Below are 22,242 nucleotides of genomic sequence, written 5' to 3'. Positions count from 1 at the left end.
GCTCAAACTTATTACGAACTTAATTTCCATGACTTTTTGATGGATTATTGGGATCTGAATTTCTCATAAAACAAAGTCGGAAATAAATTATCAAAAAGGAACTATAACTATTTCAGGCATAGAAACATTATTCAAAAAGTACTACCCAAACAAAATACAAAATTTCTACCACGTCATAACCTTACCCACTCAAAATAACGGAGATTGGTTCGTACCAAATTTTTCAAAATTGTCCAACAGTATCACAATATGCCCAGGTCTCTATAAAGCTTCTGATAATAAAACTACTGTACGAGTAACAACGAACAGTAACGAAACTCCTAACCTTGGAATCAAGAATTTGAAACTTCATGTGAACAATTTCGAAACATTAAGCTCAATCCCTACAAATAAACACGAAGCGCTCTCTGTTGATACCATTAATAACCTCATTAGAACCAATCATTTATCCAAGTTTGAAAGAGACCAATTAACTCAATTGATCTTACAACACAAACAGACCTTGTTGAAATCTGATGAAAAACTTACTTCTACAACAGCAATCAAACACAAAATCCTTACTCATAACAATCAGCCAGTCTATTCAAAGTCATACAGATATCCTCATGCACAAAAAAAGATGTAGAAGAACAGATCGCAGAAATGCTAGATCATGGCATAATTAAAAATTCCCTCAGTCCATACTCCTCCCCGTTTGGGTTGTCCCAAAGAAAATGGACGCATCAGGAAAACGTAAAGTAAGAGTGGTAATCGACTATCGTAAACTCAATGAGAAAACGATAGACGACAAGTATCCGATTCCCCAAATCGAAGAAATATTGGACAGTCTTGGCAAATCTGCATATTTCACAACACTTGATTTGAAATCAGGTTTCCACCAGATTGAGATGGATCCTGACCATATGGAAAAACAGCATTCTCAACAGCACAGGGTCACTTCGAATTTACCCGTATGCCGTTTGGCCTTAAGAATGCTCCCGCAACCTTCCAGCGGGTGATGAACAATGTACTATCTGGTTATATCGGAGGTCATTTGCTACGTATACCTGGACGATATCATTGTCATAGGATACAATCTTCAAAATCATCTTGAAAATTTATCCAAAATATTAGCTCGTCTTTCTGAATTTAATCTGAAGATTCAGTTAGATAAGTGCGAATTCCTCAAGCGAGAAACGGAATTCCTTGGGCATATTATCACACCTGAGGGAGTTAAACCCAACCCAGAGAAAGTGAAAAAAATCCAGGAATGGCCTATCCCCAGAAACCAAAAGGAAATCAAACAGTTCCTTGGACTGACCGGGTACTATAGGAGATTTATCAAAGACTACTCCAAAATAACAAAACCCCTTTCTAAGTGTCTTAAATTAGAAAGCACGGTTGACATAGAAAATGTAGAGTATCAAAACGCATTCAAAAAATTAAAAGAAATTATCGCGTCAGATCAAATTTTAACATACCCCGATTTCGAATTACCATTCATCCTCACCACGGACGCAAGCAACTATGCACTCGGTGCTGTATTATCACAAATACAGGACAAAGTGGAGAAACCAATAGCCTTTGCTAGTCGGACGTTAAATAAAACCGAAATAAATTATTCAACAACCGAAAAGGAAGCACTTGCAATCATGTGGGCAGTGGATAAATTTAAACCCTATCTACATGGAAACAAATTTCAATTGGTAACGGACCACAAACCGTTAACATTTATACAAACAGCTACCAAAAATTCAAAAGTACTTCGCTGGCGCCTCGAACTGGGTACATACGACTTCGATATTTCGTATAAGCCTGGAAAAGCGAATGTTGTCGCTGATGCTTTAAGTCGAAAAACCGAAGATAACGATAACAACCTGGAGGTACATGCCAATACATCCCATGATAACAATCAATCCGATGACGATACTGTCCATTCAGCAGTATCATCAGATGATTTTTTCATACACTTCACAGAGAGATCGATAAATAATTATAGAAATCAAATTATATTTAGAACAACAAATTTTAATAGTATTCTTACCGAACACCCTTTCGAAAATTTCCGAAGAATAACTATTTGTTCCCCACAACATTCATTCGAATCCATAACCAATAACCTAAAAACATACACAAATGAAAAACAGACAGCAATTCTCGCTCCAGAGAATATGCTACAACTAATTCAGGACGTCTATAGAGAAAAAAAATCGGATGCAAGTCACTTCGTAATTACCCAAAACTTGGTAGAGGATGTTGGCCTAGAAATGAGACAAGATATGATCATTAAAAAAGAAAACGAACGGGCTCATCGTGGAATTTCTGAAGTAGAAAATCAAATTAAACGTTCGTATTTTTTCCCCAGAATGGCAATGAAAATTCGAAAATTTATAAATTCTTGTCCAATTTGCGCTCAACATAAGTATGAACGCAAACCCTACAACATTAAGATTTCACCTCATCCGATTGAGAATGGACCATTCCATAGAGTACACATGGATATCTTTAGTATGAACAAGTTTTACTTTTTGTCCCTTATATGCGCCTTTTCGAAACACCTACAGCTTATACAAATTGATTCTAGGAACCTAACTGACGTTAAAAATGCACTCTCACAATATTTCAGAACGTTCAGATCACCCAAGAAAATTATTTGCGATCATGAAGCTTCGTTTACTAGTATCCAACTTCGAGATTTTTTGGCCAACTTTGGTACAAACATCGAATTTGCATCCTCTTCAGAGTCAAATGGTCAGATAGAGAAAGCGCATAGCACAATAATTGAATTGTACAATACAAATAAACACAGATTCAACGAAATTTCCTCCCCAGAAATAGTCCAAATAATGACTTCTCTTTACAATGACACGATACATTCTGCAACAACCTTCACTCCTAACGAAGTTATCTTCAATCAGAGAAACTCTATTAATCCAGATGAAATTGCAGTAGTTACAAATCGAATCTTTGAAAAAGTGTCGAAAAACCTTCAAAAAGCCGCTAACAAAATGCAAAAATATAACCAATCTAAAGAGGAACCTCCACAAGTGAACGAAAATAGTAAAGTTTACATAAAACGAAATACAAGAAAAAAGCTAGATCCGAGATTCTCAGAAACAAAATGTATGAAAAATATGGAACGAACTTTTATAAACCCAAGGAATGTTAAAAGAAATAAAAATAAAATGAAACGTATAAGAAACACAAACTAATCTATTACCTTTCTTTTTTCAGGAAAACCCTTTCACGGAAAACTCTTGGATACCTATCAACTAATAATAATAAAAACAACACTTATTTTTTTTTTAAATCCTCTAATACAAAAACCCTCTGCTCTTTTCATCCGCAGCTAAACCAATTAGGAGAACTACATATCACATTCTCATATTCTATTAACATAATTCGTAAAAACACGAACTGAAAGTCAAAACTTTAGAAGAAAAATGTATTTGAAAATTATCTTAACAACCTTCCTATTGAATTATATACATTGCCAAAAATTGGAAATATCAAACTTAAACGATCAACCATTATTAACCATTTTAGCAGGAAAATGTAGGATACAAACAGGTACAATTACCATAATTCATCCTATCAATATAACCGATATTGAACTTACTGTAAATCTTTTGACTAATGTAGTTTACCTAACTAATAATTACCTAACTCAGATTGCAAAACACAAAATTAAGGAACTTTATTCCAACCTAGTAGAAATTAGGCCTAGGGATCACCGTGGACGAAGAAGTATCGAGTCGATTGGCACTGCATGGAAGTGGATAGGTGGTAGCCCGGACGCCACCGACCTCAGAATAATCAACCAAACGATGAACGAGCTAATCATCAACAATAACCAACAATACAAAGTGAATGAGCAAATTGGCAACCGATTACAGGCAATCACGAAAACCATCAACGAGATTATAGAAAATAAAAGCAAAAACAAAATTTTACTCGACGAAATGGATACTATAGTAACCATCATGAAGATAGACATTATCAACAAACTTCTAGAACATATTGCAGAAGCTATCACACTATCAAAAATGTCATTATTGAGTAATTCTCGAAGACCAGGGAATAATCACGGATCTCCCTGACGAAATGATCAACTTAGTGAAACCAAGTATAGCAGTGAATGGAAAAAGCCTTCTATACATCATAAAAGTACCACAAGTGCAACAAACGGAAGCCTCAATTCTTCGGCTAATCCCAATATCTAAGAAAGGACAAATTATTTCGGAATATCCAAACTTTCTGATAAAATCAGAGAAAAAACTGTTTTCAACAACACAACCACATGAATATATCCAAAGAAGCACGTACCTTACATCATTCTCAGATGACTGCGTAGAGCCTCTAATAGAAGGAAGAACAAGCAAGTGTACAACAAAGCCATCTATTTTACCAAAAATACAACTTGTAAGGGATAATATGCTACTCATCAACAACGCTAAAAATGACTTGTTACATTCCGACTGTGGTCCAGATGATCGTAACCTAACTGGAAATATTGTAATAACATTTTTCAACTGCACTATCCACTGGAGAAACCAAACATTTTCGTCGAATGTCAGAGAGATGGAAACAACTATCATACAAGGAGCTATGCATAACCTGATCTTAAGTCAACATCCGGAAGAGGATGCCTTGGAAACAATGAACAATTTAACGATAGCTAACAGGAAGAAAATTGATCACGTCTATCTCATGCAATTCAGTAACAAATTATGGGATTGGAGTCTTCTCGGAGGAATCTCCATATCAATGATACTGACCATTACAATATCAATTTTTGCTTTTCTAAATTATAGGAAATCTCTTTTCAAAGTCTTATCTAAACTATCAAGGAAAAAGAAAGCCAAGATGCCATCACCAACAAACAACACGCAGAACCAGGCCGCGTGAGGATACGTTTTTTCTAACCCCGGAGGAGTTAAGTTGGCACCAATTACCAATGTGCTGACCCAGAACTTAAGCTTGACAACAACCTACACCACGCAACCAGTGGACGGATGCCGCGTCAGCAAGTGGATCGAATGACCATCGACCATCGAACTTCGGACCCTTTGGAGTCAGCAGATTTAGAATAGGCTGTGAGGTTTCGAGGTCTATACAATTATTAATTAAGTTCAGTTCAGTTCGTGTACGCGTAGTGTTAAGATGTATAAAAGTGTTTAAATAAATATATTTTTTTGAATTAAATCGAGCCACGACTCGTTAATATATATCTGGCCGAAGCCAGCGATACTACGCTCATAACAAAGTTATAACCGTTTGTAGTCCAACCGAGCTACATCATCTCACTGCTCCACCATCGCTCGGGTCAGCGTCACTCAAACGTCCTATGAACTGAACTGCATCATAACCGTTCTTCGTCACGCTAAACTACAATACGTTCGTTCTCATCACACTCGGCCAGTGGTAGGCCCAGCTTCCCTGTCAGTTATAACCGTTTGTAGACCAACCGAACTTTGCATCATCTCACCGCTCCACCATCGCTCGGGTCAGCGTCACTCAAACGTCCTAGGAACTGGACTGCATCATAACCGTTCTTCGTCACGCTAAACTACAATACGTTCGTTCTCATCACACTCGGCCAGTGGTAGGCCCAGCTTCCCTGTCAGGTAACAAATACTGGTATATGTCTGGCCGAAGCCAGTGATACTACGCCCATAACAAAGTTATAACCGTTTGTAGACCAACCGAACTTTGCATCATCTCACTGCTCCACCATCGCTCGGGTCAGCGTCACTCAAACGTCCTAGGAACTGGACTGCATCATAACTGTTCTTCGTCACGCTAAACTACAATACGTTCGTTCTCATCACACTCGGCCAGTGGTAGGCCCAGCTTCCCTGTCAGGTAACAAATACTGGTATATGTCTGGCCGAAGCCAGTGATACTACGCCCATAACAAAGTTATAACCGTTTGTAGACCAACCGAACTTTGCATCATCTCACTGCTCCACCATCGCTCAGACGCACCTAATATCTGGGTCAGCGTCACCCAAACTTCCCATGAATCTGGACTGCATTATAACTGTTCTTCGTCACGCTCAACTACAATACGTTCGTTCTCATCACACTCGGCCAGTGGTAGGCTCAGCTTCCCTGTCAGACGCACCTAATATCTGGGTCAGCGTCACCCAAACTTCCCAAGAATCTGGACTGCATTATAACTCTTCTTCGTCACGCTCAACTACAATACGTTCGTTCTCATCACACTCGGCCAGTGGTAGGCTCAGCTTCCCTGTCAGGTAACAAATACTGGTATATGCCTGGCCGAAGCCAGCGATACTACGCTCATAACAAAGTTATAACCGTTTGTAGACCAACCGAACTTTGCATCATCACTGCTCCACCATCGCTTAGACGCACCTAATATCTGGGTCAGCGTCACCCAAACTTCCCAAGAACTGGACTGCATTATAACTCTTCTTCGTCACGCTCAACTACAATACGTTCGTTCTCATCACACTCGGCCAGTGGTAGGCTCAGCTTCCCTGTCAGACCAACCAAGCTTTGCATAGACTCACTGCTCTACCATCGCCTCGACGCACTCGACTCCTCGGTCAACGGCACCCAACTACCCAGGAACCAAGATGCTACATAATTTCTGATCAACGTGATTGCACCACCACCGATGACATCTAATGATACCACCGTGTCAAAATCATCGCCATCTCAGCACTCATATTATAAAATTTCTTTCTTTTTTTAATTAATGAGTTATGTTAGTAATCGCACTTCCTTTAAAGAGATTACCTTCTCACTGGAAGTGCATCTGAATTGTACCAATAATTTGAAAAGAAGGGTAGGTTTTATGCCTTTGGGAGAAGTGGTTCACTTGGAACAACACTCCCAGGGGCTTTTCCCTGCTCCAATAAAAAAAAATGCATTCTTTTTAATAGTTGGGCAAAATCTTAAAGAGATTGCTACCAAAATCTCCTAAATCGGTTGGAAGACGGCTAAGTTATTAGCCCATACTTCCTGACCACTTTTCGTGACGGTCACAAATTTGAATCGCAGAATGACCGCCCCCCCCTATCTTCCCGTAAGACGTAAGCCTACGTCAGAAAACTCAAATTGATTTCGCTTTGACGGCCAATGGAGAAAAGACTGCTCCTAACCCGAAACGGCTCAGGCAGTAATCCGGCGAAAGCGCTCAGAGCAAAGCCAAACGAAGTGTGACCATTTATTTATTTATTTACCATAAAGGCCAAACGTCGTCTGGACGGAGCAGATCGGGGTGTCAGTAAAGCAAAGCGGAAGTCGAACGTATCTCGACCCGCAAAGTACGCTGAAGTCCTTAAACGGATGCGGGCGGCCGAAAAGCTTTCGACGCTGGGTCAGGACGTGCGAAGCGTCAGACGCACCAAGACCGGTGAAATGATCTTGGTTCTGAAACGCGGAGCGCAGGCTAGTGACCCTTTAGTGCAAGCAACTGGACGAGGTCACGAACGCGGACGACGTCGTCGGAATAAGCCGTGCAAGTAACACAGCTGAATCTTTCCTCCTGAACATGCAAAAAAGGAGTCATATGAAAAATTTTTCACTATTGCTGAAGAAATCGTATCAAAATTTAATGTCGAAACAAACGTTCACATATATGGTGACTTTAATCAGCGAGCAGCTATTTTTATTGTTGACGACGAAAATGACCATTTTTTGATACCAATTGTAGGAGATAATGAAACACTTCAAACTCTCTTTGACAAAAGTTCAAACATAGGATTGCATCAAGTGAATCATGTTAGAAATCATAACAATTGTTACCTAGACTTACTTTTTACTAATATGACTGATGATTTCTGCGTGATTGAGTCATCTTCCCCTCTATGGAAAAACGAAGTGTTTCATATTGCAATTGAATACTCCATTTTCATCCACGAGACATCTAGAACATTCGATGACAATTTATCCGAACCCTATCTCGATTTTAGAAATGCAAACTACGAGCTTATAAAAAATAACTTGAACTGTATCGATTGGCAAACCCTTATCGGCAACCTAAATCCTGACCAAGCCGTAAATGTATTCTATCAAACATTATGCGATGTAACAGTGATGGCAATACCTATAGCAAAATAAAAAATGTAAATATAAGATTTCAGCATGGTACAATAGGAATATAGTTAATATAAAAAATAGAAAACAAAAAGCGCATAAAGCGTATAAGAATAATAGGAACGATTCAAATTTAGCATATTATTTGTCATTATGTGATGAGTTGAATTTAGAAATAAAAAGGCACATGATGATTACACTAATAAGATTGAACGCAATAATAAATCAGAACCAAAATCCTTTTTCAGCTTTGTCCGAGATAAACAAAAATCTGGTAGTTTTCCAACAAAAATGCAACTTGACAATAAGATTGGGAATAATTCATTTGAAGTCAGTAACTTATTTGTTGATTTTTTTGAAGACGTTTACACAATACATGATAACTGTGATCGTGATTACTCTTATTTCTCTTACCTTCCTGAGTTAGAAAATGATGTCGCAGTCGATAACATATCTCCAAACGAAATCCTACATGCCCTCAAATCTTTAGACTCTTCGAAGGGTGCTGACCTAAACTGTTTAAATCGCTACCGAATGAGTTTGTTAAACCTTTATTTTGGTTATTTAATTTATCCCTGAAACACAATACGCTTCCTGCTATTTGGAAACAATCGTTTTTGGTTTCAATTTTTAAAAGGTGGAAAAATTTTTGACATTAAAAATTACCGTGGCATCGCTATATTGTCTTGCATTTCTAAGTTATTTGAATCCATTATTAACAATAAAATCTTCACACAAGTTCAAGGTTTAATTACCCGTAACCAGCACGGTTTTGTTAAAGGAAGGTCAACAACGACTAACTTGCTGCAATTTGTATCATTTTCGATAAACGCTTTAGATAGAGGAAATTATGTTGAAGCTCTATACACTGATTTCAGTAAGGCGTTTGACAGAGTTGATATTTCTCTCTTACTTTTCAAATTATCCAAGCTAGGCCTCAATCCCAGGTTAATAAAATGTATTGAATCATATTTGACTGGCAGAACCCAGAGAGTAAGATTTGATGGATGTTTGTCAAAACAAGTTAAGGTTACATCTGGAGTACCACAAGGATCCCACCTTGGTCCATTGTTATTCATCTTATTCGTCAACGATGTGAATCATGTTTTGAATTACCTGAATGTTTCAATTTACGCAGATGACATGAAACTCTTTTTTGAAATACATAAGCAATCTGATCTACTAGTGTTTCAAAATGAAATCAACGATTTTTATAAATGGTGTAAGAAAAATCTGTTACAACTGAATATAAAAAAGTGCCATTCAATCTCGTTTACAAGAAACATCAATACGGCACAAGAACAAATATACATAGGTCAGAAAACAGTTGAAAGATGCAAACCAATTAGAGATTTAGGTATCATTCTGGACTCCAAATTATCGTTTATAGATCACTATAATAATATTATCTATAAAGCAAGCAACATGCTTAGTTTTATCAAAAGATTCAGTTATAATTTCAATGATCCTTACACAATCAAAACTTTGTACGTTGCACATGTTAGGCCTCATTTAGAATACTGCAGTGTAGTTTGGGCTCCGTATCATGAAACACATGTAAACCGCATAGAATCAGTTCAGAAACAATTTTAACTTTTTGCGCTCCGAAAACTAGGGTGGACGTCTCTACCATTGCCTCCTTATGAATCACGGTGTTTATTAATTAACCTAGAAGAACTCAAAAACGCAAGGAATTCTCAATGGTAGCTTTCATAAGCGATATTATCGCACAAAGAGTGGATAGTAGTGAAATTTTGGCAAATATCCTATCCGTCCACTTAGAAATAGAAGTCTATTTTATATCAATAATCAAAGAACAAACTATGGCAGAAATGGCCCAATAAATAGAATGATGACATGTTATAATGCACATTGTGAAACAATTGATGTAACGATGAGTAAAACTAATCTAAAAAAAGTGTTCTTCTCTAGACAAGTTAGGTAATGACTGAAGTACACATAGACTAGATAATAAGTATTTATTGTACAAAGTATAATTGGTCTACATTTGATTGACGGCAAATAAATAAATAAATCTTAACCACTGTGCAACCGCCCCGCAGCTGCTGTGGCAGTCGGTCTCGGAGTCGAGGACCGATGTCGCCCTCCTGTCCGACCCGTACAACGTCTCTGTCGATAACGGCAATTGGGTGGCGGACGGGTCTAGGATGGCGGTTATTTGCACGACGGGACGATACCCGATCAAAGTGGTAGTACACTCATCTACTGAGGGTGTCGCTATGCCACACCAAGGTGGCCATTAGAACAGTTCAACCAGATGATCAATAGGCTATCCTCTGACCTAGTGTGTCGTAAGCCGATCGTCACAGCAGGAGATTTTAACGCTTGGGCAGTAGAATGGGACAGCCGCTGCACTAATTGAAGGGGTCAAGCGTTACTAGAGGCGCTAGCGAAGCTCGACGCAGTGCTAGTCAATGATTTTTTTTGTTTGGTTTCATTAACCAGGCGAGTGTTAAGCTGTCAAATTTTTGTTGTCAAAATTTTGTCGACGGCACTAACACCAAGCCGTAGTCTATGAAAAATAAAATCTGCAGTGAGTGAGAATGTTCTGAAACGCACAAAGTTTGGATAATGCTAGGATAGGATGTGACAATTCAATTGAGACTGCCTTGTTGTTTTTTAGTCGGTTGCTCTGACGAGGTGGTCGCCAGTGCAGCCAAATTAATTTGGTGCAAAATCTTCCAAATATCATGTATCAAATCTTGATGTTTTTCTTTCCGTTCCATCCATCATTCTCGTAAGAGAAGCGAAAGACTAGCAGATAGAAGTTCTTTACTAATTGAAAAGAGTTTTAGATCAAAAATGACAGAAAAGTGAATGCTTATGCTTAAAATCAACTGTTTTAATTTATTACAATCCTTGAGAATAATTTATAAGGCGTTTACAAGTCAATAAAAATTAATTTTGTACCAGAAAACTCGAACTTAAACATTCACGTATATTGCTTAATACCAACTTTCCAAACAAGCAACACGGCCAAACTAACAATGTGCTGCCCTATGCTGCCCTACGAAAAACGCGCCGCCGCCAATCGAAGTAATCGATTGTCATTTCCAACCAATCACCAACCGGTACGATTGTGACAGAAAATCGGTACGATTTTTAATGACTACTTGTCGCATCCTATCCTAGGGATAATGCAAGAAACAATTGTTTCTGCTCAGCACAGAGTTTCTTCTACTAAAATAATTATTCATCTGCATATTTCGCGTAAGGAATAAAGTGAAAACACTACATATTTACGGATTTGATGTATTTTTGTTCGTTGCGATCTTTAATTTAATATGTGCTTTCGACACCACTCTCTCTTGTAAAAACGGTAAACAATACAATTTTTTACAAATACCACCACAATTTATAATAGTATATGAGCATTTTGACATTGGAGTATAAATTTATGCGCCAAAAAAGAGGGTACTGTCATACTTGCCAAACTCCATATGAAAAAAATCCGTTGTCGCCCATCTGTTATTAACGGCATTTCACACCGCTGGAATGCATTCATGCCGAATCAAAAAATATCCCTCCTACCCTACAATACATTTCATTTTTTCTTCGATCTAGTGTTATATATACTTTCCATTCTGATTCAGGAAGATTTTCTCCGCTATAGTGTAGTTCTTCCACGCAGCCCTCATCACTACACGATCTCTTCCGATCTTGTTCGCATCTAGCCTCGTTTGATTCACTTGTTCCAGTTGACAACTGTCTCTTTGCCCTGAGCCCTGTAGCATAATCAGACTAATAATATTAGCTACAAGCTACAAGTTACAAGTCAAAAAATTACAAGTACTTGTAATTTGTGTTGCATAAAAGTGATTCGCCAACTAATAATATTAGTACTTGTATTATTAGGGTCTGTCTCAATTGGATAATTAAACTGAAATTAAACTTAAAAGTGACATTTCAATAATTATCAAATAACCCTGCTCGCAGAGCAAGATTATTTTTGACAGATATCGAATCATTTTCCATCGATGTCCTGTTGGAATTGCTGGGTAGCACCAGCCATTCCTATAACGGGGTGATTTCTTAATTTTCGAACTGTCACTTTTAAGTTTAATTCTCCAAATGAGACAGAGCCTTAGTAATGTTAAAATGACAAGTCTGTCAGGTTCATTTACCTGTCAAAATTCATCCGACAGTTCACTGTCAATGCGGCGATAAATGATTTGTTTATGGTTTTCTGCAAGTTTGTGCATAAAATACTGCGATAGGTATACACGAAAAACGAATTTATCACAGACAAACAGACATAACACTTGTGAAATCCTCATCGTTCATCGATTTACTGATCAATTTAAATCATCATTAGTTGGCCAATCGATCACTCGTGGCGCGCGCATCGTATTTACCCGAGTTTGACGTTTGCTCACTACCGCCATCTGGTTCGTGGTTTGCCCAACTTAGTGAAAACAACAGATGTCGTTAGGGTGTTTACGACGATGAATTTCATGAGTGAATGTTCAATGTGTTATGTCTGTTTGTCTGTGAATTTATTATCCTTCCCTCTTTAAATTATTGATTCCGCGGTTCAATCCGGTTTCGTGGTATTGGCATTGTATTGGAGTGATTTTTTACGTGGTTTTTATATGTGGTTTTTGGGATTGACATGGGTTATTATTGCGATTTGTACTTGCGGGTTTCAATTTACGTGTTTTGCGGAGCTTATGCGGGCTTGGATTTTGTTTTTAGTTCAATAATTGAAATTGTTGATATTATGAAATTTAGGCGATTTCTTGAAAGATAAATCATTTAAAAATACTTACTGATGATAATATCGCATCAAATTTAATTTAAAAATTTAAGTAATTTTTCCTTTCTTTTTCATGATTGTTGTCAAAAATAGGGCAAGCTGCATGGCCCCACTCGAGATTGTTCAGTACAACAACTCACATTCGAGTTGAATAAAGTCATTTATAGGTGAACTAAAGTTACTAAACTTTGCTTTGGGTAATATGTTTTTACGTAGATTAAGGTAAACTACGTGGTGTTAGGGGCCCTCCTTAGCCGTGCGGTAAGATGCGCGGCTACAAAGCAAGACCATGCTGAGGGTGGTTGGGTTCGATTCCCGGTGCCGGTCTTGGCAATTTTCGGATTGGAAATTGTCTCGACTTCCCTGGGCATAAAAGTATCATCGTGTTAGCCTCATGATATGTATACGAATGCAAGAATGGTAACTTGGCTTAGAAACCTCGCAGTTAATAACTGTGGAAGTGCTCAATGAATACTAAGCTGTGAGGCGGCTCTGTCCAAGTGTGGGGATGTTATGCCAATAAGAAGAAGAAGAAGAAGAAGACGTGGTGTTAGAAGAGTAATTTTACACAAAATTGACGTCAGCACTTAAAGTATTTCTGCTTTCTCCAGAGTTATTTGAAAAATTTCATAATTCTCAGTTTTGTATTGGAATGAGAAATTTATTCGTAGTGCATAGTATTTCACTGTATGATAATTTAAATATATAAAACGATGTATATTTACTTTGCACAGCTCAAATAATAAAATAAAAGCTGCTTGTAAATTAAATTACACCACCATTCATACTTGTAAAAGAAACTAAAAGCCAACGCTAATAATACTTGTATTTTCTTTATGCAACAGTTACTTGTAAATTCTGCTAATATTATTAGTGCGCTTTACTTGTAATATTAGACTTGTAAATTGCTACTTATAGATTCATTATGGAACAGAAAAATACAAGTTACAAGCTACTCTACTAATATTATTAGTAAAATTTCGATTATGCTACAGGCCTCTGGTCCCGCATTGTGGGTCGATGTGTGCGTCGTCGTCGTTCTCATTGTCGGTGTCGTTGTCGCTTGAGTTTAGATCAGCCGCATGCGGGGTAGCCTCAGCTGTATCTGTATCGTTGCGATTTTGGTCCATCTCTTTACTCTGTTGTTCGGCGTTGTATGAAACTGTTCGTTTTTCTTGCAGAGTTTCTTCGCCACGGGACTGACACTTGTATACCTCTACCACAGTTCATTTCGTAGCCAACATAGAAAATTCCGCACTGACAGCCATAAGAAGAATCATGGGAAAGAAAGAGATAGGTGCGTTCCACACTGACAGCTCCATAAACGACAAGCAGAAGAAAGGAGAATGCATCTACACTACGAAAACACAACCAAAACATCAGACCCCCGTTCTTCGCTCGATGTCTCTTGTTTGTTTGGGCCTCGGAAAGTTACAAGTGTAGATTCGTTATCTATCACTATACGCGAGGGTATTTGAACCTCTATCATCATCCGTATCACTCTGACACCGTTTGGTACCCCAGGAAAGAAGATCTTCCACACTTCATTCTGTATTGAGATCAATTTTCCATATTGTTCCATGTGTTAGATGATGGTTGTGTCAGACATACATTGTGGTAGGTCATGCAGCCTTACTGTGGTAGTAGGGCCATCGACATACATAGGGATAGAATACTTTACACCCTGATATCGGAATGTGTGTCGGAGATGATGCTCTTTCTGCAGCCGTAATGTCAAGCCTGCATCGTTCAACTCGATGACCACACAGTTTCACAAATTGTGCAGTTGAATGTTTCTAACATCTACCAGTTTTGAGTTTCAGATCAACCTCGATAACTTCCTTTACTTGTTCTAGCGTGGGTCGTTTTGGAAGAACACCGAAATCAACGACTAGTGTGTTTCGCCTGCTTGAAGACATTTTGCGATAAATGCAAACTTGTTTCACGACAGGATCCACAAAAAATGCGATTTACCGTAAGAACGTAGCGAGCTATCCGAAAACACGACTATCGCGCACGACAAGCGAATGCCAACTGTAGTCAATAATGGTTCAGCTAGCACGTTCAGATGGAACAGGGTCGAGTCATGGATTGAACTCTTCTAAAGGTAGGTGGACCCACCGGCTGATACCTAACATATCGTGATCGTGCTGTGTGGGGAGACCCCATGGGGAAGTTCACTTTCATCTGACAGAATTCCTGTCAGGTCATGGCTGCTTCCGGCAGTACCTTCACAGGTTCGGGCACACGGTTGGTGATGCTCAGGTGTTGATGAAACTGCAGAGCACATACTGTTCGTATGTCCTCGTTTCAACGTCGAAAGAAGAGCTATGTTAGACGTTTACGGTCGGGACACAACCCCGGATACCCTTATCTAGAGGAGAAGTGGAACGCAGTTTCGACTGCAACCACTTAGATTGCCTACAGCTTGCAGAGAATCTGGCGCGCCGAGCAGCAGTCGGCAAGCATGACTAACTTGTGATTGGTTAGTTAGAGCGAAAACAGACTGAGCGCGGGGAAGTGATTGAGAGGTTTGCGCATGTCGAGGTAAGAGTGTCGCACTTCCGGAGGAATTCCTGGAGGAACTTCCGGAGGAATTCCTGGAGGAACTTCCGGAGGAATTCCAGGAGGAACATCCGGAGGAATTCCTGGAGGAACTTCCGGAGGAATTCCTGGAGGAACTTCCGGAGGAACTTCCGGAGGAATTCCTGGAGGAACTTCCGGAGGAATTCCTGGAGGAGCTTCCGGAGGAATTCCTGGAGGAACTTCCGGAGGAATTCCTGGAGGAACTTCCGGAGGAATTCCTGGAGGAACTTCCGGAGGAATTCCTGGAGGAACTTCCGGAGGAATTCCTGGAGGAACTTCCGGAGGAATTCCTGGAGGAACTTCCGGAGGAATTCCTGGAGGAACTTCCGGAGGAATTCCTGGAGGAACTTCCGGAGGAATTCCTGGAGGAACTTCCAAAGGAATTTCTGGAGGAACTTCCGGAGGAATTCCTGTAGGAACTGTCAGAGGAATTCCTGGGGGAACTTTCAGAGGAATTCCTGGTGGAACTTCCAGAAAAATTCCTGGAGGATCTTCCTTAGAAATTCGTGGAGGAACTTCCGGAGGAATTCCTGGAGGAACTTTCGGAGGAATTCCTGGAGGAACTTCCGGAGGAATTCCTGGAGGAACTTCCGGAGGAATTTCTGGAGGTACTTCCGGAGGAATTTTACCGCCACCGCCGGTAAAATTTTAACCAGCGCACAGGTCTACCTGGAAGTTCCCGGAAGGTGGCCAATTCGATCGGAAATCACCTCACTTGTTTTGCAAAATTATGAAGTTTGAACTGCCGCATGGTAGATTCCAAGAGTAAACGAAAATTTGCCACTTCCCTAAGGGAACCAGGCCCTTCTTCCTTCGGGTACTTCCCGGAGGGTGGTCAATTCGATCGAAAATCGCCGAAATGTGCTTCAGTGTACTTGTTTTGCAAAATCATGAAGTTTGACATGTCGCAAGATGGGTTCTAAGATTGAATGAAAATTTGCCACTTCCCCAAGGGAACCAGGCCCTGGATGCACCTGGAGGGTGGCCAATTCGGTCGAAAATCGGCGAAATGTGCTCCAGTGTACTTGTTCTGCAAAATCATGAAGTTTGACATGCCGCAAGGTGGATTCCAAGATTGAACGAAAATTGGCCACTTCCCCAAAGGAACCAGGCCCTGCTTCCTTCGGGTACATCCCGGAGGGTGGTAAATTCGATCGAAAATCGCCGAAATGTACTCCAGTGTATTTGTTTTTCAAAGTCATGAAGCTTGACATGTCGCAAGATGAGTTCCAAGATTAGATGGATATTGGCCACTTCCCCAAGGGAACCAGGCCCTGGAAGTACCCGGAGAGTGGCCAATTCGATCGAAAGTCGCCGAAATGCTCCAGTGTACTTGTTTTGCAAAATCATGAAGTTTGACATGTCGCACGATGGATTTCGAAGCCGATCTGCCAGTGACCATTTTTTTCCAGGAGGGAGGTAACCCCAGTACTCCCCGGAATATATCTGGAACCATGACCATTGCACAAAAATTGACCTCGGTTCCTAAAACTATAGGAATTTTGTGATCGATTCCAGAAGATTGCTTGAAAATCCGTTAGAAATTGGCTGAGCTGTGTGGTTTTGAATTTTGAGTTTTGTCGTAAAATGGGGGTTGGGGACGTACGTGTTAAACAAAAGCGATGCGAATTTTAATTTATTTCATCGTACCATGTTGTTCAATTATTTACCCTCCTAACTAATCGAAAATCATTAGGAGGTAGTTTTTATAGCATCAGTACTGGCATGAATTTTTCTGTATGAATTTTTCTGTTCATTGCTGATTAAAGCAGCTGCCCATCTCTGCCCCATCGCATAATCGGCATATGTGAAAAATATCATAAATTAGCCTTTTTTCCACGATTAATCGCCAAAAATCATTTTTTTCTAACTGGATAACCGCCACGAATCATGTATTTTTCCAATATCTATGATTTTGAATAATATCCAGTAGTAAAAGTTTCGAAAAAGTACAATTACCGATCAAATTTCATTTTTTGGCCTTTGTTTTCAAAATAACACAATAAATCATCACAGTAGGCTCTGGGAATTTGAAATTTTTAGCAAGGTTCATCAAAATTAACTGACAAGCAACTTCTCTGAAGAAATCACACTTTAAAAACGCTGTTTGGGCAATTTGGCGTATGGGACTGTAGTGTTAGCCAGGAAATGTGTAAAATTAATTGATACCATATAGTATACATTCATTGCGTATGAATGATTGGGTAAAGAACAAGTTGGTTCGAAAAGAGTGACACTCTTTAAATGTGTAAATCCCTGAAAAGCTGGATTAATATGACTATACGCCTTAAAATAGGCAATTGATTACACGTAACGCTTATGATCCTATGATTATAAAATATGACCATAAAAAATGGCAACAATGTATAAACGCCGTACATACGCGTTTCCATCCATCACTGCCGGGACATGTGCTAGATATCTATAGGTATGAGTAAATTGACCATGCAGTTTTGAGTATATTTGGCGAATGTGTTGACACGCATCGTAGCGGCATCACCCCTGACACCAGAACCTACAGGAGTAGGTTCGATCGACGGTAGCAGCGGTTCCCGGTGACATGATAAGGCCAGTGAGCAAGCGGGTGGCACCGCCCTCTGCTGGTCAAAAATGTCACCGGAGGAAGCAGAGGTTCCCAATGGCTTTGGTGGTGAACGAGCGGATATCACCGCACTTTGCTTCACCATTGAATCGCCATCGGAGGTAGCAGTAAAAAGCTTCGGTAGCAAGTAGCGTGCTACATCGCTATCGGAGCTTCAACGGTTCGGTCGCGACAGGGACTTTTATGCGATTATCGCTAAAAATGATGAATATTGACCAAAATGTCGACATTGATGTATGTTGAAACTTCGCTGAAGACACCCATGGTCAATTTAATGACACTTTGATTATCAGCCGAACGCCCTACCAACTGCACCAGATACGCTTGCCGTTGCAGCATGATGTTAAAATTGAATGACAATCTACCAAGTCACCAATGATTGCTTTGTCTCAACATTTCAGGTCTTAACTGTGGTGATTATAGTAGACATTTTATATATTATTGTATATATTAATGTATTATTTAGTTAAAGAGAATTATTATTAAAATAAATTAGTTTAATAAATTGAATCATTTGTTGAATAATGTATTTTTGGAACCACCCTATAAAACTCTTCATGAAATCACAATTCCGTGCTTTCATTATGCGGGGACTTGCAGGATGTAATTGTGTATGTGTTGACCATATGCATTTACCACACAGATGTGAGATCATCATGTAGTAGAATGCGTGTATGATCCTGAATGTGCAGAAAATCATGAATGTAGTTGGGTGTCACGAATTGTGTTTTTGGGTGAGAAAATCAATCTCTGAAAATTTCAGCTCAAACGCTTGTTGCATAAGCTGGCGCATTTGATTTGATGTTTGTATGGGGATTTCAGCCAAAATGTATAGGAAAATACACCTCCGTCATTCATTCGATCTGGAAATTGGTTCTGATTGCTTGATTGACCTCAGAATTGCAAAAACGGCAGTTGGTATGCTACAGAACAATTTCACAGAACATTGCATGATGATTAAATGAACTTTTATATAATTTTCGGCAAGAGGTGGGTTGGCCTCGCCTACACTACTACCACTAATTGAAGAATTGACTTGGTTTTCCATTTTGGTCCCACGAGTTGCTCGGGAAAAGAGGTCCACCACGCCAGAGCCCAGCATGACGCGGTAAGGGACAATTACTGTGGAGGGTGCCCAGGTACCCCGCAGGCTCCGTTAAAGGCCTAGCTTATTATTTCCCCCTGGCCATGCATCCCCTCGGCACGGGTCGCTTGATGCCTTGGGATTAGGGGTTAGGGACGATGGTCCCGGTCTAAGTCGCAGTGGCCATGGGGAGGGGTCTTCAAGCCCTTGGACAAAGTCCCTGCTGCCCCCCAAACTCATATGGTGCGTCAGAAAGAGTGTCAGGGTGTGTCAGAGAGTATGTTAGGGAGAGCACCTAAGTAAGCCTCTCATACGGGATGAGTGCCTGTGTGAGCGTGAATGAGTGAGTACATTAAGTACTGCCTATACCCAGAAGTAATGCTGGGAGGCAGTTCCTGGGGGAACCAGGGTATTAGTAGAGAGGGTAACTCAAGTAACCTGCCGTTGCTTAGGTGGGTTTAGTGGGTCCGGCGTTCCGTCAACCCCACTCCCTGAGTAATAATTTCAGTTGTCTGTTTGCAGATTTGCCTTCATCTCTCTATATAAAAAAGGGGTTGAAAATGAAAATTATGGACGTTATTTTTAAATAATCTATAGACAATTTCCGATTTGTAAATTGTCTTGGCTTTCCTAGCACTAGCATTAGCATTGAGCAATTCGCACAAATTCGTAGGTGGTACAAGCCAAGACTTTTGTATGAGAGTAGCATTACTATCATCTGTTACCTCAGATATTGATTTAGGACTAATCATTATCTCTTAGATGGAAGCATTGCACTTTCCAATAGTCAAGATCTGTCCTGGCCACGTCCTTGCGAATGCTGAGGAAGGGGAAGGATGGTTAGTTGGATACCTACTTAAGAAAGATGCAGAGAACTCTACGACCTTTCATAGGTGCCACGGGAGGTTTTGGGATTGTGTGGAAGGTTATAACAGTAGGAATCGTTTCGGTAGAACGTGAAACACAGAAAAAACTAAGATAGAAATACAAAGTAGGAAAGGGACGAGTCTGGAATTGAACCCACGACCTCCTGCTTATAAGGCAGAAGCGGTAGCCACTAGACCACCGAGCTCGTGATTTGTAAATTGTCTTGACTTTCCTGGGCATAAAAGTATTATCATGTTAGCTTCATGATATACGAATGCATAAATGGTAGCTTGGCTTAGAAACCTCGCGTTTAATAATTGTGGAAGTGCTGAATTAACACTAAGCAGCGAGGCCAATAAGAAGAAGAAGACTTCGACGAGGACTCCGACAAGGTCCGAGTTCCTGATTGGTTGGCTGCCTCTGTCCAACTAGAAGGACTACTAATCTAACACTAGATTGAGGATATATGCAGACGCTGCAGAACCCAATAAATCCAGGCACATGACGCCAGTGTATATGTGACCACGTGAAGGGACGCGACTTGGCAGCGCAATTTTACAGTTCTCGCGCTTAGTTTCATAGGAGCGTAACTGTATAGATCGATTTCTCTTCGTCGATGTTTTCTTTTTATTATTGTATCGAATTGCGCTAGTTTGTCGATGATTTAATGGTTTGGTGTGATAAAGGATAATTGTATCTTGCACCAGAATCAATAATCACGGTTGTAGATTTTGAAACAATTGATTTATTAACAAAATATAAAATCGATTAAGAGAAATCGATCAATACAGTTACGCTCCTATGAAACTAAGCGCGAGAGTTTATTTATTGTTATTTATTCGCGTAAAGGATCAAACACAATACTGCATATGTGCGATGAAGTTGAAGTCTGCGATGACGCAGCATTGTGTTCGTCCCATAGAGGTGAGTGACGTTTGGCACACACACACTAATGTTCAACTCGTAATGTGTAAATATAAGTTTGTTTTCCTTCTGTTCATAACCTCAAAATTGATCGGGCCTTTACAATTATTACACAATTAGTACTTACTTGTAGTTCTGAGAGATCATTGTTCAAGCCCGTAATAATATGTAAAGCTGTTTTCGTAGATTCCATCAAATTGTCTCTTATGCTCTCTATTTCTTGAATTTTTTGTTGCTCTATTTCTGATATTTCAACCTGTGCTAAAACTGTAAAATAATATTAATTAAAATTAAAAATTGCATTAAATTATGCGATTGGTAACTACTAAGGGCATCTTTAGTAGAGCTATAAATTGTATAAGAGTAAGGAAATTAAATAGAAACTTTAAAAATGCCATCTTCAACAGACGTTGTACAGTAGACGTTCGATAACTGCAAGTCATTTAGCTGCAATGCTTTTTCACTGCAATTCGATGGTTGCAACAGTTTTGCAGTTATCGGAATGCTAAACTTCAAAGCGCCTCCTTGGCCTAGCGGTGAGACGCGCGGCTACAAAGCAAGACCATGCTGAGGGTGGCTGGGTTCGATTCCTGGTGCCGGTCTAGGCAATTTTCGGATTGGAAATTGTCTCAATTTCCCTGGGCATAAAAGTATCATCGTGTTAGTCTCACTTGGAATATATCCCGTGGTGTCACTACTTATGAAATTATTCGTGTACGATATTTTATTGTTTATGTAGTAATATTTCGAATTAATTCAACATAGGCAAAAATATTACATCAGTATGATATAGGGTAACGGTGGAGGTATTATTAGATCCACAAAAGAAAATATTTTTAAAAAATTGATTATTATGGGAAATTTACAGCTTCAATATCTCTGCTAATAAATAAACTAATAAATTGGCTAAAAAAATCATCAAGTACTAAATAATGCTTGCACCACTAATGGGTACATTGTTCCTTTAGTGGTGGTTAAAATTAATTTTGGTTCGTATAGTGGTGCTATCCATTGATTTCTCATGAGACTCGCCACTTTTGGTATAGTTGCACCACTATAGGTGCAAGGGAGTTAATTTTATTAAGAAAAATCATTGTTTTCAATAGTTTTTCAAGCAAAATATTAGGATAAGTTGCATTTAACAGGTTGTCTAAAGCACGACGCATCAACTGAAACCATCGTAAAGTGTATACTTATGATAAATCTCATTAAAACCCCACTACCTTCACTATCCAACAAACATTGGAAGCTGAATAATGCCTTATTCCGTTGAAAATGGGCTTCTTCAGCTAAAAAATTAGCTTATTCAGCTTAAATTGTCAGTTGGATATTGGTGTTATCTCTACTAAGGGT

General features: G+C 39.4%; 1 protein-coding gene across 2 annotated transcripts in view; it reads right to left on the bottom strand.

The window, feature by feature from the left end:
- Positions 1–22,242, bottom strand: part of LOC134225410 (coiled-coil domain-containing protein 42 homolog) — a 174,563-nt gene that overhangs the window by 55,127 nt on the left and 97,194 nt on the right. For both annotated transcript variants that reach the window (XM_062705468.1, XM_062705470.1), the window contains exon 6: positions 21,017–21,156. In XM_062705468.1, the coding sequence (XP_062561452.1) occupies positions 21,017–21,156 (140 nt within the window). The remainder of the gene's footprint in view (positions 1–21,016; positions 21,157–22,242) is intronic.

Source organism: Armigeres subalbatus, chromosome 3 (assembly GCF_024139115.2).
Source record: "Armigeres subalbatus isolate Guangzhou_Male chromosome 3, GZ_Asu_2, whole genome shotgun sequence".
NCBI lineage: Eukaryota > Metazoa > Arthropoda > Insecta > Diptera > Culicidae > Armigeres > Armigeres subalbatus.
Note: the sequence above shows the minus strand (reverse complement) of the source record. Positions and strands in the feature narration are given on the sequence as shown.